The sequence below is a fragment of the Bison bison genome, unplaced genomic scaffold (genome assembly GCF_000754665.1).
Source record: "Bison bison bison isolate TAMUID 2011002044 unplaced genomic scaffold, Bison_UMD1.0 scf7180017864203, whole genome shotgun sequence".
NCBI lineage: Eukaryota > Metazoa > Chordata > Mammalia > Artiodactyla > Bovidae > Bison > Bison bison.
In genome coordinates, this window is record NW_011494775.1 from 1,375,471 (window position 1) to 1,397,001 (window position 21,531).

At 47.5% G+C, this 21,531-nt stretch overlaps 1 protein-coding gene across 4 annotated transcripts in view; it reads left to right on the plus strand.

Annotated features, from left to right (window-relative positions):
- The window catches only part of KLHL3 (kelch-like family member 3), a 126,956-nt gene extending 112,127 nt beyond the window's left edge, over positions 1-14,829 (plus strand). For all 4 annotated transcript variants that reach the window (XM_010844473.1, XM_010844472.1, XM_010844474.1 and 1 more), the window contains 3 exons: positions 3,185-3,325; positions 5,932-6,075; positions 10,213-14,829. In XM_010844473.1, coding sequence (XP_010842775.1) covers positions 3,185-3,325; positions 5,932-6,075; positions 10,213-10,241 — 314 coding nt within the window. In that variant the 3' untranslated portion in view covers positions 10,242-14,829. The remainder of the gene's footprint in view (positions 1-3,184; positions 3,326-5,931; positions 6,076-10,212) is intronic.
- Positions 14,830-21,531: the final 6,702 nt, after the last annotated feature.

Sequence of the window (21,531 nt, forward strand, 5' to 3'; positions counted from 1 at the left end):
CTCATTTATGTTTAATCCTCATCACAACCCTGCAGGGGTTCACAATATAGCTCACACAACGTAACTCCACTCAGCAGGTTTAGAAAGTGAGTCAACCAGGGGTTAGTTAGCCCAAGGTCTTGTCATTTGTCATTTTCATTAGTCACTGGCAGAGTCAGGATTCCTACTCAGGTCTGTCTCCCTTCAAAGTTAGCTTTTTCTGACCTCAGGTTATCTGAGTCTCATTCTTATGAAGTCCCAGTCTTCCCTGGAAAAGCTAAAGCTTGCCTGTCTTTGTCTTAGGGGGTCAAAAGTCAGGTTTGTATTTGGAGATAAACTGGTGTCTCTTCCCCAACTTTTCTTCAGATCAGCCCCCTTCCTGACGTGGGAGGAGAATAAATCCCCATGTGTGGCCCACTTTGGCCTCCTGGGGGAAGACCAGGAGCTTTGGGATTTTCCAGGAAGTGGAGCAGCAGCCCCTCCTTCCCTGCTTTGTCTGCTCCATTCACGTGGGGGCCCAGGGGAGAGGGTCTGGGAGGGCAGACGGAGGCTCTGGGGGCTGGGCACCGGCTCTCTGTCCCCGGTTCCTGTGGCAGTGGTGACGGATGACCACCCTCGCTGGCGGGTAGGCCATGTGACTTCTGGGAAGGAAAGCCACAACTGAAAGCTTTTCCCCACAATGTTATTACTTTATCTTTTTTGTATTTTTGAAGATTGAGTTGTGATCTCATTTATACCACCAAACACATGACCACATCCTCAGCATTCCTTGAAAATTAGGCTGTTTTACTTTATTTTATTTATTTTTTTACGCTGTTTTAATGTTTTTCAAGAATCACTGTATACTCACTCACTAGTTAGAAAAAAAAAAGCTGTATGATTCCATTTAAGAAGCATTTGTGTTTGGAAGGCTATTTTTAGGGAGCTCGTCTCTGCCGATCCTGACAGGTTGGTCCTTCCTGAACACGCAGCACATGCCTGGAGGGCAGGAGGTCTGGACCTTGGTTCTGGGTCCACTCGAGTGTGCTATGTGGTCTTGGCCTCCACTTTTTCAGGTGTGAAATGAGTGGGTTGCAGTAGGTATTCCTGAGGGTCCAGTTCAATTCACGTCTCCTGGTTCTCCTTCCTTCACAGGGCTGTTTTAGCAATTTCAGTTGATAGTATTGCTAGAGTCTTCTTTTTCTTACTGGAAATCCTATGTGTGACTGAGGTGTGAGAGCTAGTGGTCACAGCCCAGGGAGCAGGGGCAGCTCCTCAGGAGCAGAGCAGCACCCTGAGGTGTGTGGCTGTTCCCAGGAACACCTGGAGCAGAAGGTGTGGAGGGGCGGCCCTGAGCAAAGCCAAGCACAGAGCCACCTCAGAAAGTTCAGCCTCCTTCTGTGGATAGAGCTGCCTCTGGAGGCCTTACTGCTCTGTGTTGGGCTGCCCAGGGGTCACTGCTGAGTGGATGTCCCTCAGGTTATTCGTGCCTCTCACCTGGGCCAGAGGCCCTGGATGGTGACGAGGGAGGCACAGTGACCTCAATTCAGGGGGCGTCTCCTTCCCCGAGATGGATTCTTTCCTCAGTGCCCTGGCCTCAGGATCCCGGGGCAGTGTTTCTTTAGAGCTTCACCTCCCTAAGATCCGGGGACGCCTCCCCTCTGGAGCTGGGCACCCACGTACTTGTGCTGGTAGGTGTTCTCTAAAGACCCAGAGACCCTGGCACGTGGGCCCCGGTGGCTCACACTGTTCACCTCTGCGTGAACTTTAGCAGAGGAGGCCGCAGAAGGGCTTGGTGTCCCTGAGTGCCTCCTCAGCAGGGGTGGGCAGTGCCAGCAGATGTCTGTGCAGAAAAGAGGCCATCTCTAGGTTCCAGCGTGTGCTTGTTCCTCTGAGCATGGAGAAGGGGAAGGTGAGGCAGCTTGGGAACGCAGTGAATTGTATTTATTAACAGGAGTTCATCAGATAGCCACTGTTGATGCAACACCACCATCTGCTGTTAGTTTAGGGCAACTGCGAGGAACCATTTGCACCCTCGCATAATTACTGGTGGGATTTTATACGTCTTGTCATTCAAGCAGTATTTGTTGAGAACCTACTATGTGCCATCAGGCACAGGGCAACCGACATGATAAGGCAAGCGTGGTTCTCGTCCACGTGAAGTTTATATTCTGGAAATTGAGACCTTGGGTCTGAAACCTGTCTGCACGTTGCAATCACCCGAGGCACTTTTTCTGATTCCTGGCCAACGTCTCTGGGAGTGAGGCTGTGGAAATCTATGTTTTCAAAAATTCCCCAGCTAATTGAGCTGCAGCCTGTCCATGGAGTGGAGTAGTCGGTGGTCCACTGAAACTACCCATCTAGTCTGGCTCCCTCACTGTACACATGCGAGAACCAAGGCCTTGAAAGGGCAGCACCACCTGGTGGGCAGGTTAGAGACACAGGTCCAGAACCCAGGTATCCTGGCCACCATGTCAGCTGCCTTTTCTAGGGCACTGTGCCACCCACCTGCTTTCTGGATTTTATTTCCTTGATTGTATTGTTGTTGTTGTTCAGTCTTGTCCGACTCTTTGTGACCCCATGGACTGCAGCACGCCAGGCCTCTCTTCCTCATCCTCTCCTGGAGTTTGCCCAAGTTCATGTCCATTGCATTGGTGATGCCATCCAACCATCTCATCCTCTTGTATTAAAGGATGACATCCTCTTGGCTTGTATTAGAGAATGTCAAAAGGTTATGCTGAAACCTATAAACGATGCAGTCCTGGCCCTCAGCTGAGGCTTATCACTACCGAGAGTGGTTCAGGGCCCCTCTGCCACTTAGGAGAAGAGCCCAGGGGCAGAAAGGATGGCTTCTGATTCCAGATAAGCAGGGAAGTCTCAGCAGTCATGATCTCAGCACACCTGCTGTGTCGTTTCCATTTGAAGTCTCTTTACTACACACACACACACACACACACACGTGTATTATGTATATTTTTACGTGTCTCTAAATAGAAATGAGGTCATATTTGCCTTCTATTTGGAGGTTTTCTGGTTGGCGATTTTATGAGGCAGGCAGGGTGTCATTATACTTGTTTTACAGACGAGGACCCTGAGTTCTAGAGAGACAAAATAGCACTCCCCCTGTCACCCTGCTGGTGATGACTGTCCAGGATGGGTGCCAGGCCTCCTGGTTTCTGGTCGTGGCAGCCAACCTGAGGCTGGGACTCTGTGCTCTGCCTTTCAGGGGTTGGGGTCCTCAGTGGGCAGCTGTACGCCACAGGTGGGCACGATGGGCCCTTGGTGAGGAAGAGTGTCGAGGTTTACGATCCTGGAACAAATACCTGGAAGCAGGTGGCAGACATGAACATGTGCCGACGCAATGCAGGTAATATGATGGCTCCTTCCTGTTTTCCTTATGGGGAGGTTGTGGGTGTTTTCTCCTTGCAAACACTGGCCGTAAAAGAGGCAGAACGGAGAGCTCCTGTGGCCTGGGGCTGAGCTTGTATCCTGAGCAGGGAGTATCCATTTGCTGGGCAGGGAGAGCATGGAACCCCCAAAGCTAGCCAGAGGGCCCCCTCTTAGAGGCAGAAGGTTCCTTCCCTCCCAGTGAAGCATGAGGACTTTCACTGCACATGGATGGACTCAGACCCAGAGGAGCAGTGTGCCCAGGCCCAATGGCTTTGTTGGGCAGCTAAGCCTGGAGCTGTGTGGACAGGGCCACACAATGACACTTGGTTCTATCTTTTCTTTGCCGATGTCTGAGAACCTCTCACTTCCCCCCAGAAACTGATTTCCTTCCTTTCAGTGGCATCCATGAAAGGATTTGTGATCCATTCTCCAAAAGGACCACTTTCCTTATTCTCTTGTTTGTATTTCCTGTCTCTCCTTCCCTTCCCTTCCCCTCCCCTTTTCCTTCCTGTAGGAATGATTTTCCTTAGAGTGTTTAGAGTTTTGTTCCTGGAGATTGATACCTCTGTTAAACCATTTCCTTTTAGACCTTTGCCCTATGGGTCATGTCTTATGTTGGTATATCTTGCTTTATGCCTTCTCACTCTATCCAAGTGTTAGCTTAGCCCAACTTCCCTGGCTGGAAATACAAGCAGGTGACTTTCAGGCATACTTATTTCCTTTATACTCAAATTACCTGTTCGCTAAACCCATTTGCAGCTGACTTGTTGAAAGTGTAAATAGAGGGGAGTTTATTAATTTGCTCATTGTCTAAGCCTGCTGTGATATAACCTGGCATTTGGCCTTGAGCCACATGAATGAGGAATTACAGAACCTTCAAGGCAGCTAATGCAAGGATTAGGTTTAGATGTAAATGCATGTGTAAGCACACATTCGCATATAGATATTTCTATTTTTTATAACAAAAATAGAATCTTGCTGTAATACTGCTTTATTAAAACCTGCCTTTTTAGATCCACTTTACAATCTTTTATGAATATCTTATTATAACACTAAGCCTATTTACATAATATTATTGTAAATGGCTGTAACATAATTTAAAGAGCCAGGCTGCTATTGGACATTTAGGTCATTTCCATCTTTTCTGTAAGTAATGCTTTGGCTATTATAAATAGCCTTTATAGCTAATTAATGCACACATTTAAAATTATTTCTTAGAATAAAAGGTCAGAAGTGAAATCTTGGATTCAGAGGGAGTATGTGTGTTTTTGACATCACCTAGGAAAGTGGTGCCTTTTATGCTCACCAGTATTTGAGAGTATGTTCACCAATACTGGTTATAACTACTTTCTGAGTATCACTCACCCCTGAATTGGGCTTCCCTGGTAGATCAGGTGGTAAAGAATCCATCTACAATGCAGGAGACCCCAGTTCAATTCCTGGATCCGGAAGATCCCCTGTAGAAGGGATAGGCTACCCACCCCGGTATTCTTGAGCTTCCCTGGTGGCTCAGATGGTAAAGAATCCACCTGCAATGCAGGAAGCCTGGGTTCAGTCCCTGGGTTGGGAGGATACCCTGGAGGAGCGCATGGTAACCCACTCCAGGATTCTTGCCTGGAGAATCCCCATGGTCAGAGGAGCCTTGTGGGCTATAGTCCATGGGATCGCAAAGAGTCTGACATGACTGAGCAACTAAGCACACAGCACAATCCCTGAATTAGGGCTTCCCAGGTGGCAAAAGTGGTCAAGAATCCAGCTGGCAGTGCAGGAGACATGGGTTCAATCCCTGGGTTGGGAAGATTCCCTGAAGGCGGTCATGGCAACCCACTCCAGTATTCTTGCCTGGAGAATCCCCATGGACAGAGGAGCCTGCTGGGCTACAGCCCATGGGGTCGTAAAGAGCTGGACCCGATTGAGCATCTGAGCACATAATCCCTGAATCTTATTTTTGAAAAAAAAAACACAGAATATTTGACTGTGGCCTTTTAAAATCTTAATGAGCAGTACTTACATTTCCTATTCTTGAGTCCCTGTTACATGAGACCTTGCCCCCAAACCAGCTGCCTCTGAGATCAGGGTGGGTGGAAAGCCTTTTCCCTGAAAACTGTATGTGGATTTAGACACCAGTTGTATGAAGCGATTACAAGCACAACCGTTAGTGCCCCGCAGTGTTGATGAAACACGGCTTATCAGGGAACCAAGCAGAGTAGAAGTAGTGTGGGTGAGATCCCCTGAGCTGTCTTCTTTCTTAGCTCAGACTGAGTGTGGGAGGCCTGTGTGCCTGTGCAGTAGAACGGGGCCTGTACCTATGGTGCTCTGTGCCAGAGCAAGGAACATCTGTGGGCCTGCATCATTGTGAAAGCTGCCTGGTCAGAGACATGACCTTGTTAGGAAGGGGGCTCCTCAGAGCCCAGTGACTGTTGGGTATTCATTCGTTGAGCAGAGTTAAACCTGAGGAGCCAAATATCTATTGTGCTACCACAAAGGGAAGGAAGAGCGCCCCCAGGGCAATCTAGACTTGTCTCTCGCCCATTCTCTGTGCTCCTGCTCTCATGCCTCCTCTGGCCTCTATTTGATTCCCAGGGGTCTGTGCAGTGAATGGGCTCCTGTATGTGGTTGGCGGGGATGATGGATCCTGTAACTTGGCTTCGGTGGAGTACTACAATCCTGTCACTGACAAGTGGACACTGCTGCCAACCAACATGAGCACAGGGCGGAGCTATGCAGGTCAGTGTGCTCCACCCTACCCGCACCCCCACACTAGGGCCCGGGATGGGGTGGGGCAGGTGGGGCCCAGGTCAGGTCAGTTTGCTTAACTTGGGACCAAGTGCCTCCTCCAGGGATGGCAGATGATTGTCACATGTCACCACTCCTTCATGCTGTGCCCACGGCAGATACCTGTAATTAACACTCATTTCCCCAGTGAAATTGAAGGTAGCCTCCGAACTCTTAACAGTGTTCCAGGGAATCCCTTCCAACTGATCTGAGTTGTCATAAGAGGTTTTAGAATTTCATTGCCCTTCCTGACCAGCCTCCAAAACCAGGAAATACAAGATAATGTACATGTAAGTGCTAAAAGAAATGTGCTACACAGGCTTTAGGACATGACATGCGAGAAGTGGCAGAGTTAGGGAATACTTCCTGGAGGAGACAAAGCCTACCTAAACTTAAAGGCTGGGTCACAGCTACACAGATAGCTGTTTTTTGCTGGGTACCCACTCCCTGCACCACAAAGCGGTGTGTTAGATATGGTAACTGTTTCACAGCTTAGCTACTTCCCCTCATGTCAGACATTAAGTAGTTCTCAGAGTCTTCTTTTGCTATGATAAGTAATGCTCTAGTAAATAACTTTGTTTATAAATCTTTACCTACAAGATATTCTTTTCAACAACCCTCTGGTTGAATGAGACTGTATCCTTCCATTTTATAGATGATGAAACTGAAGTTTGGAATGTTTAAATAATCTGTCCAGGATCAAGTGACTAAAAAAAGTGTCAGAGTCAGAATTCAAACCCAGTCCTAAGCCCATGCCTTTTGTGCTACCATAACTCAGGGTTGGGGGATGAAGCAAGAGGCTGGAGGGAGGGGGGAGGAAAGAAGCTGCTGTAGAAGCCTTTTTTTTTTTGGCGTGTGGAATCAGTTCCCTGACCAAGGATTGAACACATGCCCCTTGCACAGGAAGCACAGAGTCTTAACCACTGGGCTGCCAGGAAAATGCCTATGGTAGTGGGTGTGTGTGACAGTTTTGGTGAGGTGTAGGGCACAGGATCGGAGTTGGTGGGGCTGAGGTCAAGGGTCTCCAGGGAGACAAGCAAATATATCTATGTAGCTCAGCTCCTTGTATCTGGTTCTCCAGAAACTGGAAGAGTTAGAGCTAACATTTATTTATTGAGCACATACAATATGCCAGTAATTGTCCTAAGTATTTTATGACCATTATCATTCACTATGACTCCAATGGTATTCTTATTCTATTTTACATTAGAAAGGTCATTATTTCATTTTGTTTGGCTCTTAGTGCAAAGGAAGACTATGCCATGCAGGCTCAAAGGGCTTTGTATTGCGTTCTGTCTGCCCACAGCTTCAATTAATGAATTTATTTTACCTTTTTTTTTTTTTTCCCTCATTGAGGATTTTTATCAACTAAATAGAAAAGATTTCAGGGCATTTTGGTCCTAGAGTGATTCTGTTCTCACTGTTACTTATTAAAACCAGCACTCTCATTTTCTCTCCAAAGCTGAAGTGAAAAGTGCAGGGCATTTTCCTGTATGAGGCAGGGAGGCCAGTGAAAGATGCCCCCTTGGCTCCATGTGAGTCTTAATGAGAGGGGAAAGTGCAGGTGTGAGTGGTTAGAGTTTTGGGTATGTGCTGAGTATTTCATGTCCATTCCTTTACTGTTTGCTTACTCCAGAAGTAGGTGGCAGGGAGACGAGCAGATGTGCAGTTTATGTTCAAACCCATTGACTGAGTGAATCTGTTATCTTAGAATCGACGGAAATGGCCTGACGTGCAAAGATTTATGGACAAAGTTATTTATTGGAGCATTATTTATCATAGCAAAAAACTGAGAAATACTTATTGTCAGACGTGAGGGACATAGCTAAATAAGCTGTGGAATATTTATACAGCAGACGTGTTTTTAATATGAGAATATGTTTGCGACAGGCTATTAGGTTAAAAAAAGGATGATGCAAAGTATATGTACCATGTGAGCTTGGTCGAGCAGTCCTGGGTCATGGGGCTTGGACTAGCTCCTGCTTACAGAAATGGATATTGGAATCACATCTGAACTCAAGTCCCAGCTCTGCCACTAGCCCTGGGCCTCTGGGCAAGTCAGTCAGTCTGATTGAACCCCCGTTTTCTCATTTGTGAAATGAAAATAAAATCATATCAAGCCTCTTGGGGCTGTTGTGAGAATGAAATGTGAGAATATGTGGAAAGCACCTAGCACAATGCCTGTCTGGCAGGTAGAAACCACTCAGTGGCTGATTATGACTATCATTAGAAGTCAGGATATATTCCAAAAAAGAGAATGGTGATTCTCTTTGTATGTAGGGATTAATTTTTTTTTTTTCTTGGTGTTCTTCTGTGTTATCTAAAATTTCCATAATGGGAATATTTTATTTTATAATCAGAAAGCTTATATAAAAAGCAGTACAGGAGTCTGCTTTTTAAAGAAATGCTACCTTGAGAAGGAGGAGCCTCAGGTGCAGGCAGGATGTTCTGAAAGGCAGACAGCACATCTGGGTCTGAGGACGTGGATTCTGCCACCTCTGATCTTTTCTGTCTGAACCTTTATCCAGATATTGACATGAAATGCGTGTCTCAACAGAATCTCACCATTTGGGTGTCCTGGGCTTTCTTTTAGCGATGTTCTCTCAATCTTATTTTCAACCAGATTTGATAGTCTAGTCATGGGAATATGTTAAAGTAGGGCCCCTAGTTATACCTTACCTGTAAGTTAGAATTTGGTTCAGCTGCAGGTACCAGAAAACCTGTCAGGTACTTGCTTAAATAAGGAAGTATCTTATTTGTATGTATGTATTTGTCCCAGGCAGAAAGGAGTCCCTGGCTAGCCTGGAGGTTCAGACTGTTATTGAAGAATCAGGTTCCTCCTGTCTTTTCTGTTCTGCCAGCTTTATGAATAGCTCCTGCTGCCCCTTGCACCTTACGTGAGCTTCTTCCGGCAGGTCAAGGGAGAAAGCCAAAGCTGCAGTACTGGCAGACTTGTATTTACAATTGCATAGGCCAGGATTGCAGCACCTCCAGCTGCAAGGAAGTCTGGGAACCTGAGCTTGAAACTTGCTACTCTCAGTAGCAGAGGACAGCAAGTAGAAGGGGTGTTGGGTGAGTCAGCCTGCAAATGTCTGCTGCACAGCTGCAGCCCATTACACGTAAGATTTTAGGCTCATAAGTTAGCTGTTGAGTGTGGTTCAACTTGGCTAAAACAGTAACACATACAGACATGTTTGGAATGTTTATCCACGCGTAGAATTTAGCATTGGAGGGATCTTTCAGTTAGATGGGCTTCCGTTGATAGCTCAGTTGGTAAAGAATCTGCCTGTAACGCAGGAGACCCCAGTTCAATTCCTGGGTTGGGAAGATCCACTGGAGAAGGATTAGGCTACCCACTCCAATATTCTTGGGCTTCCCTTGTGGCTCAGCTGGTAAAGAATCCGTCTGCAATGTGGGAGACCTGGGTTCGACCCCTGGCTTGGGAAAATCCCCTGGAGAAGGGAAAGGCTACCCACTCCAGTATTCTGGCCTGGAGAATTCCATGGGGTTGCAAAGAGTCAGACACAACTGAGCGACTTTCACATTCAGTTAGATGACCTTAAATATATGGGAACGGAGCCTAAAGAGGTACATGGACTTATCTGAAGCCACAATGCAGCTTGAGCGGTGGCAGAGCTAGGATGGGAATTTACTTGTTCTTGCTGCCATGAAGTCAGTCCATTGTTCTTTCCAGTTCATTTCCATGTCTGCTAAAAGGGGGCATGAATCACTCATCACTTCTCTTAAAGTGATACAAACTTAGAGCTGTGAGGTTTCCAGTGAGGGTGCTGAGTGCTGGAAAGAGGAGTCATTACAGTATGAGATGAGTTGGTGTGATGATGCGAGGTGAGACCTCTCATCTGTGGCGTTGAGGGACTGTGCTTTATGTTTAAGCATCTTTTGGGGACTTAGCTGTTACAGCAGGAAGCAGCAGCTGCTGACAACCTGAGTCCACAGGCCCTTCAGTGTTTGGTCATGCCCATTTCCCTTGACTGTGGCTTGGGATGTTGTTCATGAACTCCTTGAGACTCTGAATAAGTTTGCAGAAACTATTAATAATATGGTAACTTTCTCCCCCTTTCATCTTAGGTGTTGCTGTGATTCACAAGCCCTTGTGACCCCAACTCCCACTGCCAGGAGGTGGAGGAAGGGAGGGGTGCTGCCTGTGACTCAGCACAGCAGGACCACGCTGGTTGGATGCCACTCGCTGCCGGAGTCTGCAGTGGGGTGGGAACTGCCCTCCTCCAACTTGGCCGTATTGTCTGGGTGGGAAGACAGTGGTTGACCCCTGGCTTCCATGAGGTGTTTTGTCTCCTGCCTTGAGCAGTGGGTTCCTGATAGTTCTGGCTGCACCTTTGAGCATTGTGTGTGTGTGTGTGTGTGTTTCTATAGGGGTATTAGAGAAGCTGGAACTTGTGTGTGTGTGTGTGTGTGTGTGTGTGTGTAGGGGTGTGTGTGTGTATGTGCGTGTGCAGAACGTTTTGCTTCACTAAGTTGGGGGATGATGACGGTCTACTCCATTTCTGTACTACTGATCCTTCTGCTATGCTAAAAAACAAGTCACAGAAGCCTCTCTTCTGGATTGGCCCATGGGGACCTTGGGACTACGAAAGCTGCTGTCTACTGGAAGTGCAGTTGGACACACCAGGAATGTCCAGAAATGACCAGGCCCACGTGCTGGCCTAGACCACTGGCGCTGTCTGCAGAAGAGTGGGGCTGTCCTGAAGCTGCCCCGTGTCCTCTGTGCACTAGAACTAGGACCGTGGGTTCTCCAGCCCCTTGGCTGGGTGCTCTTCCTTCACCTCTTCTCCCAGAAGTTCTCATCAGAACTGCCTGGTCTCCAGGCCCCTGGTCTTTGATGTAATGGATTCCAAGTTTGGGAGATTTTGTGTCTCTTCAGCTGAGAAAACTAGCTCTTCAGTGAAGCACTGAAAAACACACTGGAGAAAAAAATACATGGGAAATAAAAGCAACAAAACCAAGTGGGAGGGCTTTGGTCCTTGCCCATAGCAGTCTCAGAGAAGACCCTGCTTCTGGGTTTTCCTGGGATAGGACGCCTCTGTTTATACTTATTATCCAGGTTTAATTATTCAGAGCATCCCATTTTACTCTCATAAGTGTTCTGGTTTGGTGGTGAAGTAAAAGGTCACCCTACCTCCAAACCTAAAGATAGGTTTTTCCTTGCACTGGATGGACTCGTGTGATTCAAATGGACACGGATGACTTTAAAGGGGTGTACCGGCTGGCCCTGGCCATCAGCAGTCTGTGATGAAGGTCCTAGTCTGTCTGACACCCTTGTCCTCTCCCCCATTCCAGGCCTATACCGTCTCTCCAGCCCTCAGAAATCCCACTCCTTGCTTCCGTGAGGGGAGACATGGTGCTAGGCCCTGGATGTGTGATGTCTCTCAGGAATACTTGCATTTTGAGAGAGGAGCTTGATGAAAGGTTTGCTAATTCACAGGTAAAATGATTAATGACAGAACTTCAGGCATCTGGAGAGGGGTATTTGAGGGTGCACAGACTCACTTGCATTTAAAAAAAAAGAAGAAGAAAATTAAAGCTGTACTGTTCCTGAACTAGCAAGTTGCTTATATTGGAATTTCCAGCATAAGGAGGGGAGATCTTATGTCTGGAGCAGCCTCACAACTTGGGGACTGGGATTTACCCTCCCTGTTGTCAGGGTCCACCCTTAGGGAGCCAAGGAGCTTTATGAACCCTGACATTGGACTTCTGATACAACTGGGCCCCTTCCAAGCAGATTTTGCAGAAGGCTGGCATTCTTCCCACTTCACCCCAAGTTAGACACCCAGGACTCTCCCCAGCGAATTGGCCACTCTGTGTATTTACTGTATATTTATCTTGCACGAACCACTCAACTCTCTTGAGGGGGAAACATCTTCCGATGTTGAGCAGATATTATATCAGTGAGATGTTTGGAGAACACCAAGGCACCCAGGGTCTTTAGCAGCCTTGGGAAGGGGCTGAAATATCCAGCTTTGATGGACCTGGAAGAACAGTTCCGAAGATCCAAAGAGATCAAGACATGCTGTTAGCTGGGCTTTCCGCCCTTAACTGGCATGGAGGTGGCTGTGGTTTCAGAGCCCTGCCTGACTCTGGATCAGAAGCTGAAGGAATGTGCTTTCTGTTCCAAATGTTGTTCTCCTCCCTCTCTGAGGAAGGTTTGGGACTTTGTTTCAGGGTGCGTGTGTGAGTGTGTGTGTGCGTGCATGTGTATTGGTGATAAGGTTGGGGGTTGGGGTCTGATGCGTGCCGTCACACAGCTCCTGATTTCAAATGAAACGTGAAGTACCCCCCAACACTTAGAAGCTGAACTTTCATGCTTATCATGCTTGTGTAGGGGAGGCTACTGTTCATGGTCATCTTCCCAGAGGGGGTCCCCTCCATGAGAGCTAGCCAGCGTGTTTTCTGCTTTTGGATTTTTGCTGTTGGCCCCTTCTTACGTCTCCCTGCCCAGGAAGTGCTGCCCCTGTTGGCAGTGTTCTGAGGCTGTGTTCATCTCACCTCCATGCGTCCTTTCTCATGGGGACTAGAACACTGGTACGTCATCACCAAAAAGCCAATGTGCTGTATCTGCCCGCAGATGCCGTCCAAAACTAGCTCTCCCTTTACCACCATATGATTTTCTCCCTACAGTGGGCACAACAGACTTGTTTTCAAGTCTGTGCTGGTCATGTGGTAGGTGAGCCCCCCATACCCCTATTCTGACAGCCACAACTGCTTGTGAATGCAGCTTTGCCAGTGGTGTATCTGAAGTCTGATCACAGTGATGAAATGGAATTGCAGCCCAAGGTTAGAAGCAGCCTAGACTCTACTTGGATACTGATTTGGACAACAGAGAAGTCAGACTGAATTCCAAAGTTATTTCTCTTAAGTACCCAATGGCATCTCTCCATCTAAAAAGTTGCAGTATTATGCAAATGAAAGTGACCTCATTTTCTGCTATGCAATAAGAATACTTAATTCTTTTTGTGACAAACCAGTTGCAATATCCCCTAAGATGCTTTCTGAGCTGTCTTACTTTGATATCTGTTGTGTAATGTTTGTATCTTCCTGAGCCAGATGCTTTCAAAGATTGCCTTTTTATAAAACTGAAGCTATAGCTTTCAGGCTAAAATTTTAATGTAGATATTTTTATAAAATAATTTTTCACAATATTTGAATTGCTTCTTATTATCCATGATAATGAAATGTTATGTTCTATTGTGCCATTCACTCGAACATCATCCATGCCTGTAGGTATTTTCCCTTTGTTTCTCACCTTACCCAAACTGATTTTTCAGTAGCTTCAGGCTGACTTGGAGGTTTCTTTCTTACAACACATGCAAGGGAGATTGCTAAAAAACACATAAATCACTGGTGTTTTTTTAGTTGTTCAGGGTTTAACAGTAAGCCTAATGCAGCACTTACCCATCTATGATGCCTGTCTGCTTTTTCTGGAGACAGGCTTTCGGCAGGAGTGAGGCAGGGTGAGTCTGGTTGGCCCATCTCCTGGCATCTCTCACAGTCTGGCCTGGAGTCTGGCATGGAGAAGCCCAGGGAAAGGCCTGCCCTTCAGCATATACTCCAAGGAGGTTCTAGGTCCAGCTGACTAGTCTTCATTCTTTCCTATATCCTTGTTCTTCAGAGCTTCAGGCCTAAGCCCTTTGCTGCTGGATGATGTATGTCTCTTGAGAAAGCATCTTGTCAAGGAACTTGAAAAGAGTGGTCATGGACCCTGCTAAGAATGTGATCAGCGTGTGCTTTGCAGATGTTCATACTATACTTACAACTTACTCGTCTCTTGAGCTGTGTCTACACTCCAGGCTCTATTTTGTGTATTTATCTGGCAATTAGTCTCATGTAAAGAATCTTTATTATTTTTGGGACAGGTGCCATTTGACTTGCCTCTGTGCTCCCCATTCGTACCTTGGTGGATCAAGTTGGGAAGCTGAGCAAACTCATAATCCAATTAGCTGGAGTTTTTCTGTTTGCCGAGAGAGGCGAGGAGGTTAGAATGTATTTTTTTTTGTTTTAAGTTTTTGCACTATCTAGAGTCCTAAGCCCCTCATATTCAGCCATGCTGTGTATCTATTGCCCAAGCAGGAGAGCTCGCGGCACCTCTGACATTTGGGAGTGTCAGAGGTCTCTTCCATAGTGGATAATCACAACCTCAGAGCCCCTGCGCACCCCTTGTCATGGGGCTCATGGCTTACAGATTCAGCATTGGCCAAGCAGTAATTCATGGGACTGGAGCATTTGGAGCAACAAAGTGCCCCGGTGCTACGTTCTCACCTTTGGTTATGAGATTTCAAGTTATTTTATCCCCTTTTCAGTGGCAATAAGAACCTTTGTTGGACTTCTTGTTTAATTCGTACATAATGTGTAAAATACTTTCTTTGAAAGCAAATTCAAGGCACTGAATCTGTATGTCTGTGTGGGTGCTGTGTCCATGTGGCTGTCCATTGGCAGGCAGACTTGATCCCTGACGCCCTGTACACCACACTGCATGAGTCAGGTCCTTGATCGGGTGTTCTCTGCTTGGATGGTAGGAACCACAGAGCTTATGAAAGAACACTTGTCACCTGCTCCATCGGTTACAGTGCTAGCTGAGGAAAACAGTTCCTCACATGTATTCTTTTAACAGGACTCGTGTTCTAGTTTCCTGTAATTTATGTTCCTTTAATTTTAATAAAAGCTGAACTGTGAGAACCTTTCTCAGTATTTTATTTCTGTCACCCAGGCTGTCTATCCTGTCTCAGACATGAAAAGGACAGACCCACTCCTGCGTGCTTTTAGTTAAAAAATATTTTTTCTTCAAGATGTACTGGACAGAGTCTGGGTTCCTTTGGTGTCTATTGTCTGGCACAGTGCCAGATCCATGAAGCTCTTCAGTGAGGCCCAGAGAGGCCAGTCCCCTCAGTGGGTACGTGGACAACTGCCGGGTGATCACTGAGAGGTGAGTGAAATGGTGTCAGGCACCAGAAGAGGAAGCAGAGATTTGGCTATAAATAAACTGATTTTTTTTTTAAAGTTTATTATAAGAACTAGAGGTTGTATAGATATTTTGTTATGTTTAAATCATTAAAAATGCAAATATATTTTATCAGAGATACACAGCTGTTTATTAAATATGTTGACTTATAAAATATCAAAACCCATGAAATAATAGTCATAGCTAACATTTACTGAGTATTTGCTATGTGCCAGCACTTTTCTAAGTACTTTGCTTTTATCCACACATTTAATCCTTATCATGGTCTTCTGAGTTACTACTATTATCTTCATTTTACAGATAAAGATGTGAGATGCAGAGGGGCTAGACCACCGCCTGAGGTAGCAGTGCTGCAGGATACTGGTCACTCTCCCGAGCCTGGGTCCTTAGTCTTCTCGCTCCAGCTGTGAGGAGGGGAGGAGGGTGTGCTGAGAAGCACCAAGGAGAGGGAGGCCCCAGGGGTCCCTGGGGAAGTACAAACCTGGCTCAAGAAAAATACTGCAGCCCAAGTTTTCAGTCATTTGGACCAACAATGTCCCAGTGTTACATTAATGGCGAATAATCACATTTGTTACTGTAGTGCCAATGGCACTAACCACTATTGATTATATCTATCCTTGGACAGAAGCCTAGAGAGGTGAATCTAGTTGTCTGAGGGTGTGTTATAAGTGAGCCGGGGCTCAGACCCAGATAGAAGCTATTTTGGTCCACAACTGAGTTTGAGAATCAGGCTGAGAAGAGGGCTTAGGATGTGCTTGTTTCCATCATCATAGTGGCAAGCGTTTATTGTACATTTGCTTAGCAGCAGGTCCTGGGCTTTAATGCCCACAGCACCTCATAGAGAGGAGTGATGCTCAAGTCACAGGATCGCAGGGGCTAGTTAAGTGGCCTGCAGTCAGACAGAACCTTGAGAAGTGATGCAGACCCTGTCCTCCTGCTAGGCTGCTTGTGGAGCTGTGGCACCCTTGATCCCAGTGGGCTGGACCTTATGTGAGCCTCCTAGAGTGAGGAAGTTGCCAACATCCGGTCCTCCAGGGCCATCAGAGAGGCAGAGCCGTGTGCCAGCCTGCCATGGAACCTCGGCCTTGTCACCCCTGCTGAGAGGATCCTGGGGAGGGACGGATGAGCAAATGGCTGCTAGTTGGAGCACACACACCTTTCCCTCCCGTTGACCCTTTGACCTGGTTTCTTCTTACCCAGAAGGTCCAGAGTGAAATCATATTTGGTAGCTTTTCTACCAACTTATTCTTTTACAATTTACAAATAGGGTCTTTTGACCCTACCTAGTTAGTTTATTTTAATACAAAATCTGTTGTTTCTGTCTGCCTCCTGAGATTTTCAGGGAGTGGCCTGCGTCTCCTACTGACCACTCCTTTCTGCCCAGGCAACTTCCCTATAAAGTTCTATATCAAGGCCTATGGAGGGGGGACATCTGGCTAGGACTCTGGACATCTTCTAATCCAGCCTCTGTGTTTGCAGAAGAGGAGCCTGGGGCTTGGAGCTGTAGACTGGCCTGAGCTCCTGTGGCAGAGCCAGGTACCCGTGGGGTCCAGAGAGGCTACAGGGCCGTGCCTTCCCACCTGTACCTGAGGAGGCTCTGGGGCTGAGAAAAGACAGTGACTGCAGGCTTGAGGGCCACCACCCTCTCTGGGTTAGGAGAGAGGAGAGGTAGGTGGTCCTGTCATGGCAGGCCTGGTCTTTCTGAGATTCCTGCCCTGTGGTCACTCCAGCTTCAAGGCTTGTTCCAGATGCTCCCTCAGCTGTCTTTGTCCTTCACTAGCTGCAGATGGGAGGAACCCCTGCAAGGGCGGGGGGGTGGGGAGTCCCTGCAGGTGGCTGTGTGGCCTGCATGGAACCCCTTCCCGCTCTCTGGGACTCAGTTCCTTATCTGTAAACACAGGGCTCTTGTGTCCTTAGGAGCATTTACTCTACTTGCAGGGTCTTGTTCTTACTCCCACCTGATTGGGGAGGAGATGAAACTCGGAGAGGCCAAGCTACAGTGGGGAGCTAGGATCTGAACCCATATCTTCCATGGAAGTAGTTTTGGATGACCCTGCTGCACGTGTATTTAAGCTCTTAGGCCACTGGGCCTGCCAAACACATGCATGATCAGGACTGTTTGGTGAGTCTTCTAACTGTGAGTTTTTATAAGGACTGGAAAGTTGGCTTTAGATCTCTTTCCTTCTCTGTTTTCCTTCCCTTCCCCTTCTCAGTTCCCAGCTGCCTCTGAGAGAGACCACCCCTACCCCATCTTTCCTAGTATGGGGGATCTTTCATCCTCCTTTCACAATATGTTCTGCAAACATTTATTCATTCAACAGAAATGCATTCAGCACATTGTGTTGGCTACTTGAGATACAACTGCCAACAAAGCAGGAGGTCCCTGAGGACTGGAGGCTGGAGTTGTGTAAGGGACACAGTTGGTAAACGGGTACAGTATAGTGTGCTAGTCGGGGGTGGGCAGAGAAACACGCTCACCCAGAGAAAGACAAGCTCATAGAGACCTAGGGAAAGGGTGTGAGATTCACACAAAGGAAGAGAGATAGAGACCAAGAGAGACACTGTGACACACAGAGATAGAAACAGAGGGAAACAGAAACACAATGAATGAGATGCATGCACATTGCCGGAGGAGATGCCATTTTTATAGAAATACATAGGCAAGCCAGACAGAGCCAACATCATTTCTTAAAGTGACAGGAGACACGTCAGTTTAGAGCTTCATATCAGAAGCTTCTGAGTCTGGAAACATGAGTTCAAATGTGATCTTGGTCAGGTGGTCTTGTGGTTTAGAGCCAGTCTCTTTGCCTCTTAGCTGCAGTGCCCTCAACTGTAAGATACAGATGGTAGTACCAGTTTTGTGAGCTTTTGCAGAAGGTTACATGAAAAGGCCCTGAAACAGAAGGCAGTCACTCAAGGTTCCAGGGAGACTGGGCCTGGCAGAGCAGCCTCTGGAATGAGAAACCCAATTTCTGCAGTGACAGCACAGAGAGCATCCTGACTGCATGTGGTCACCGGACCAGGTACGATGGAGGGGAGATAGACAGAAGAGAGGATGAAGCTCTCTACCCTGAGTCTTGTCTGGGCTGGGGATGCACCCAGGGCTTAGCTTCTGAAGGAGGCCCCCAAGGGAAACAATGCAGACGGGGCCTGCTTTCACCCGGCAGTCACGTGGCTTCTGTTTGGCGCAACTGTTGTTTCAACTCCTTTTGTTTTCTCCTTTCCTCTGGGTGGTGATGGGGGCTTGTCTCATGAGTTTACTTCCTGCTCCAGGAGCAGAGCATCTCCCTTGATTTGATCCCACTGACTGCACAGAACATGGGATTTAGTAGGAACCTGTGTAACCCTTTATTCCCAAGGAATTTCAAATGTGGTCTCATTTGATTCTGAAAAAAGGTCCAATGAAGTGGCCACAGCAGGTATTATTTTGGGCAATGTGTCTCTGCCCATTATATACAGTGGTCACTTTCTCAGTGCAGTGGGTGGGGAATTTGAAACACTGCTTGGTGCCTGCATATAGTGGGTGATTTAACCCACTCCAGTATTCTTGCCTGAAGAATCCCAGGGATGGCAGAGCCTGGTGGGCTGCCATCTATGGGGTCGCACAGAGTCAGACACAACTGAAGTGACTTAGCAGCAGCAGCAATTATTACTGTCATTGTTCTCTTTATACAGATAGGGGAAATGAGGCTAGAAACAGGTGAAGCAACTCTTTCAAATTCTGAATCAGTTAAAGCTTGGACTTTATCATCCAAGATTGTGTTTGGCTCACTGTAACAACAAAATTACAATAGTGGCTTTAACTAGAGAGTGGGTTCCCCCTCCCCCTGCCCTGATAACCACAAGTCCAGAGATAGGAGTTCCAGGGCTGACATAAGCAGTTCCATGGTGTCATTGGGATCCCAGGTCCTTCTGCCTTTCTGCTCTTCCATCCTTAGCGTGTTGTAAGATAGGGGCTCCATAGTTCTTTTCATATCTGCAAAAGGCGTGGAAAAAAATGAAGGGGAGGTAGAAGGTACAGTACTCATAAAAGGAAAGGAAAGTCTTTCCAGAAACTCCTGATAGTGTTCTTCATAGCACCCGCAGCTGCAGGAGAGTCAGGGGAGGTGAATACTTTTAACTGGGCACATTGCCATTCCAATCAAACTCAGAGTTCTGCCTGGGATAAAGAAGGGTAGAATGGACATTGGGTAGATAATTGGCAGTGTTGGCCACAGTCAAAGCTCCTATTAACCAAGTGCCATATGGCTCCTGCTCCAATGGTCAGTCTCCTTGGATCCAAAGCCTATGTCCTTTAGGTCCATTGTCCTGCAATTATCTTGGCTGGACACTCAGCATGTGCGGGACCCTTGTCAGTGAAGCACAGTGATGCTCCATGTGTGTTCAGCATCCGCTGAGGGGGTGCAGAGCAGGGGTTCTGGGGCAGGGCTGAGTGGGGAAGGCCCCCTCTCCCACTTCACTCAGCTGTCTGCCTTGCTGTGTTGGCATCGAGGGTGAATATGCCTCTTGCAGGATGAAGGAGACATTCTGAACAATGGAGACCTTTAAGAGCCTGTCACCGAGGCTTTAGGGACAGCTCATTTATCAGTCAAGGATGCTTTCCTGAAGCTCTGATTGAGGAGGCCTGTCAGCTGCAAGATCTAAGACCTTTATCTCAAGAATGACCCCTGTATGCAGGGTCATAAATCTTGCTGGGCCACAAACTGGGAGGTGGAGATGGGTGAGATTTGGTGTTGGCTTTTTGGAGGCACTTACACAACTCCCTTGTCATCCTGCCCACACCCCACCCACCGCAAGCTATCTTCACATTTAATCGTAGCCCAGCAAGTGGCGTCTGAGCCATGCTAAACTGAAGGAGGTCAAGGAAATGATGTGCCAAGGGGCTGTCCTACGTCTGTTCTTGCCAAGTGAGGCTCCTGCTCCACCCTGGCAGTAGCGTGGGAGGGGATTCTATCTGAGCTTGAGAGGGGCTTGGCCTCTCCCTGAACCTAGTGAGGGGGTTGTATGGCAGCGTGGAGAGGGCCATAGAAAAACTGGATGATCTAGTTGCAAAGTAGAGCTTGACAGGGTGGTACAGTGTGTAAGAGCTAAGGCTCTAAGTTGGAGAGTGTGGGTTTAAACCCATGCCCACCAAACACTAGCAGGGGGACCCTGGTAATAAAACCAGGCTCAGGCCCAGTCCTTCTGAGGATGAGGACATGGACAGACAAGTTGGCACAGGCATTGCCCCCCAGTCCTGAGGGAGCCTATACTCTTGGGAGCTAATAGTCCCCTTGAGGGCCTTCCTTTGGTCCTGGGCTTTATCTCTCCTTCAAGCTGCACCCTGGATCTGGGAGGATGGTATCCGGGTGGGGGGAACGGCTGAGCCTACAGAGGGCATTCCAAATTATTTTTCAGGCATAGATCCATCATTTTAATGTACCCCAGCCTCATATTTGAATGATTAACTAAGGAATGGTCTGTCCTATTGCCTATGACTTCTGCAGTGCCCTGATAAGGCAACCCATAAAACCCTCTCCAGGCGGCTAGACGAGGTTTTATACATGTCTCAGAGTGGTTTGATTTCTAGCAGCTTCTAGCAGAATTTTTTTTTTTTGCGTGGACCTGGGAAAATGTTAGGCACCAGGATCCTGTGAATGCAGACTGGGCGGGGACTGGAGGGGGCACTGGGGGGACTCAGGAGGCCTAGGTAGAGACAGTAGGGTGAGCAAGGGAACTGGGCTCTGCTGTGGTCTGAGTGCATAGTACAGGGATGCCCAGGGGCACTGCTGGCTGTGGAGGGGCTTCAGTGGAGCCCTCCCCCTGCTGGCCTGGGTGGAGGGGCATGGGGCTCCTGTGCACTCTGTACCCTGTACAGGAGCTTCTCTTCCTGAGACTGTCCCTAGTCAGTCACTGCATCTTCTGGGCTGCTTTTGCACGTTGTATGTATTCAATATGTGTTTATTTATTCAGTGCACATTAATCGAGCTCTTCTTGGATGTCAGGATTTACACCAGCTCTACAGACATGGAGGTAAATAAGAGGGTCTCTGCCCAAGGGGGGTTCATGTCTGGTCATGCAGACAAAGCAATAAAGAAGGGATTAGAATCTGTGTGGTGCGCATAAGGATGGGGTGAATAAAGGGCCCTATGGATGCACACAGAAGGGTCAGGGGCAGTGTCCTGGAGGAAGTGGTGGCCAGCTAAAGTTCTGCTTTGAATGGATGATAGATGATAGCAAGGTTAGTGTGGGGGAGAGAGGAAGAAGTTATAGCAAGTATAAGGGCCCAGAGGCTACAGAGATGGCCTTTTTGAGAAAACATAAGTTTTCAATATGTGTTTCAATATTTCACAACTTCAACACAAGTAGTTCAATATGGCTGGATCATAACATGTGAGGAGAATGTACGGGAAGGATGAGTCTGGAGAGGGGGGTAG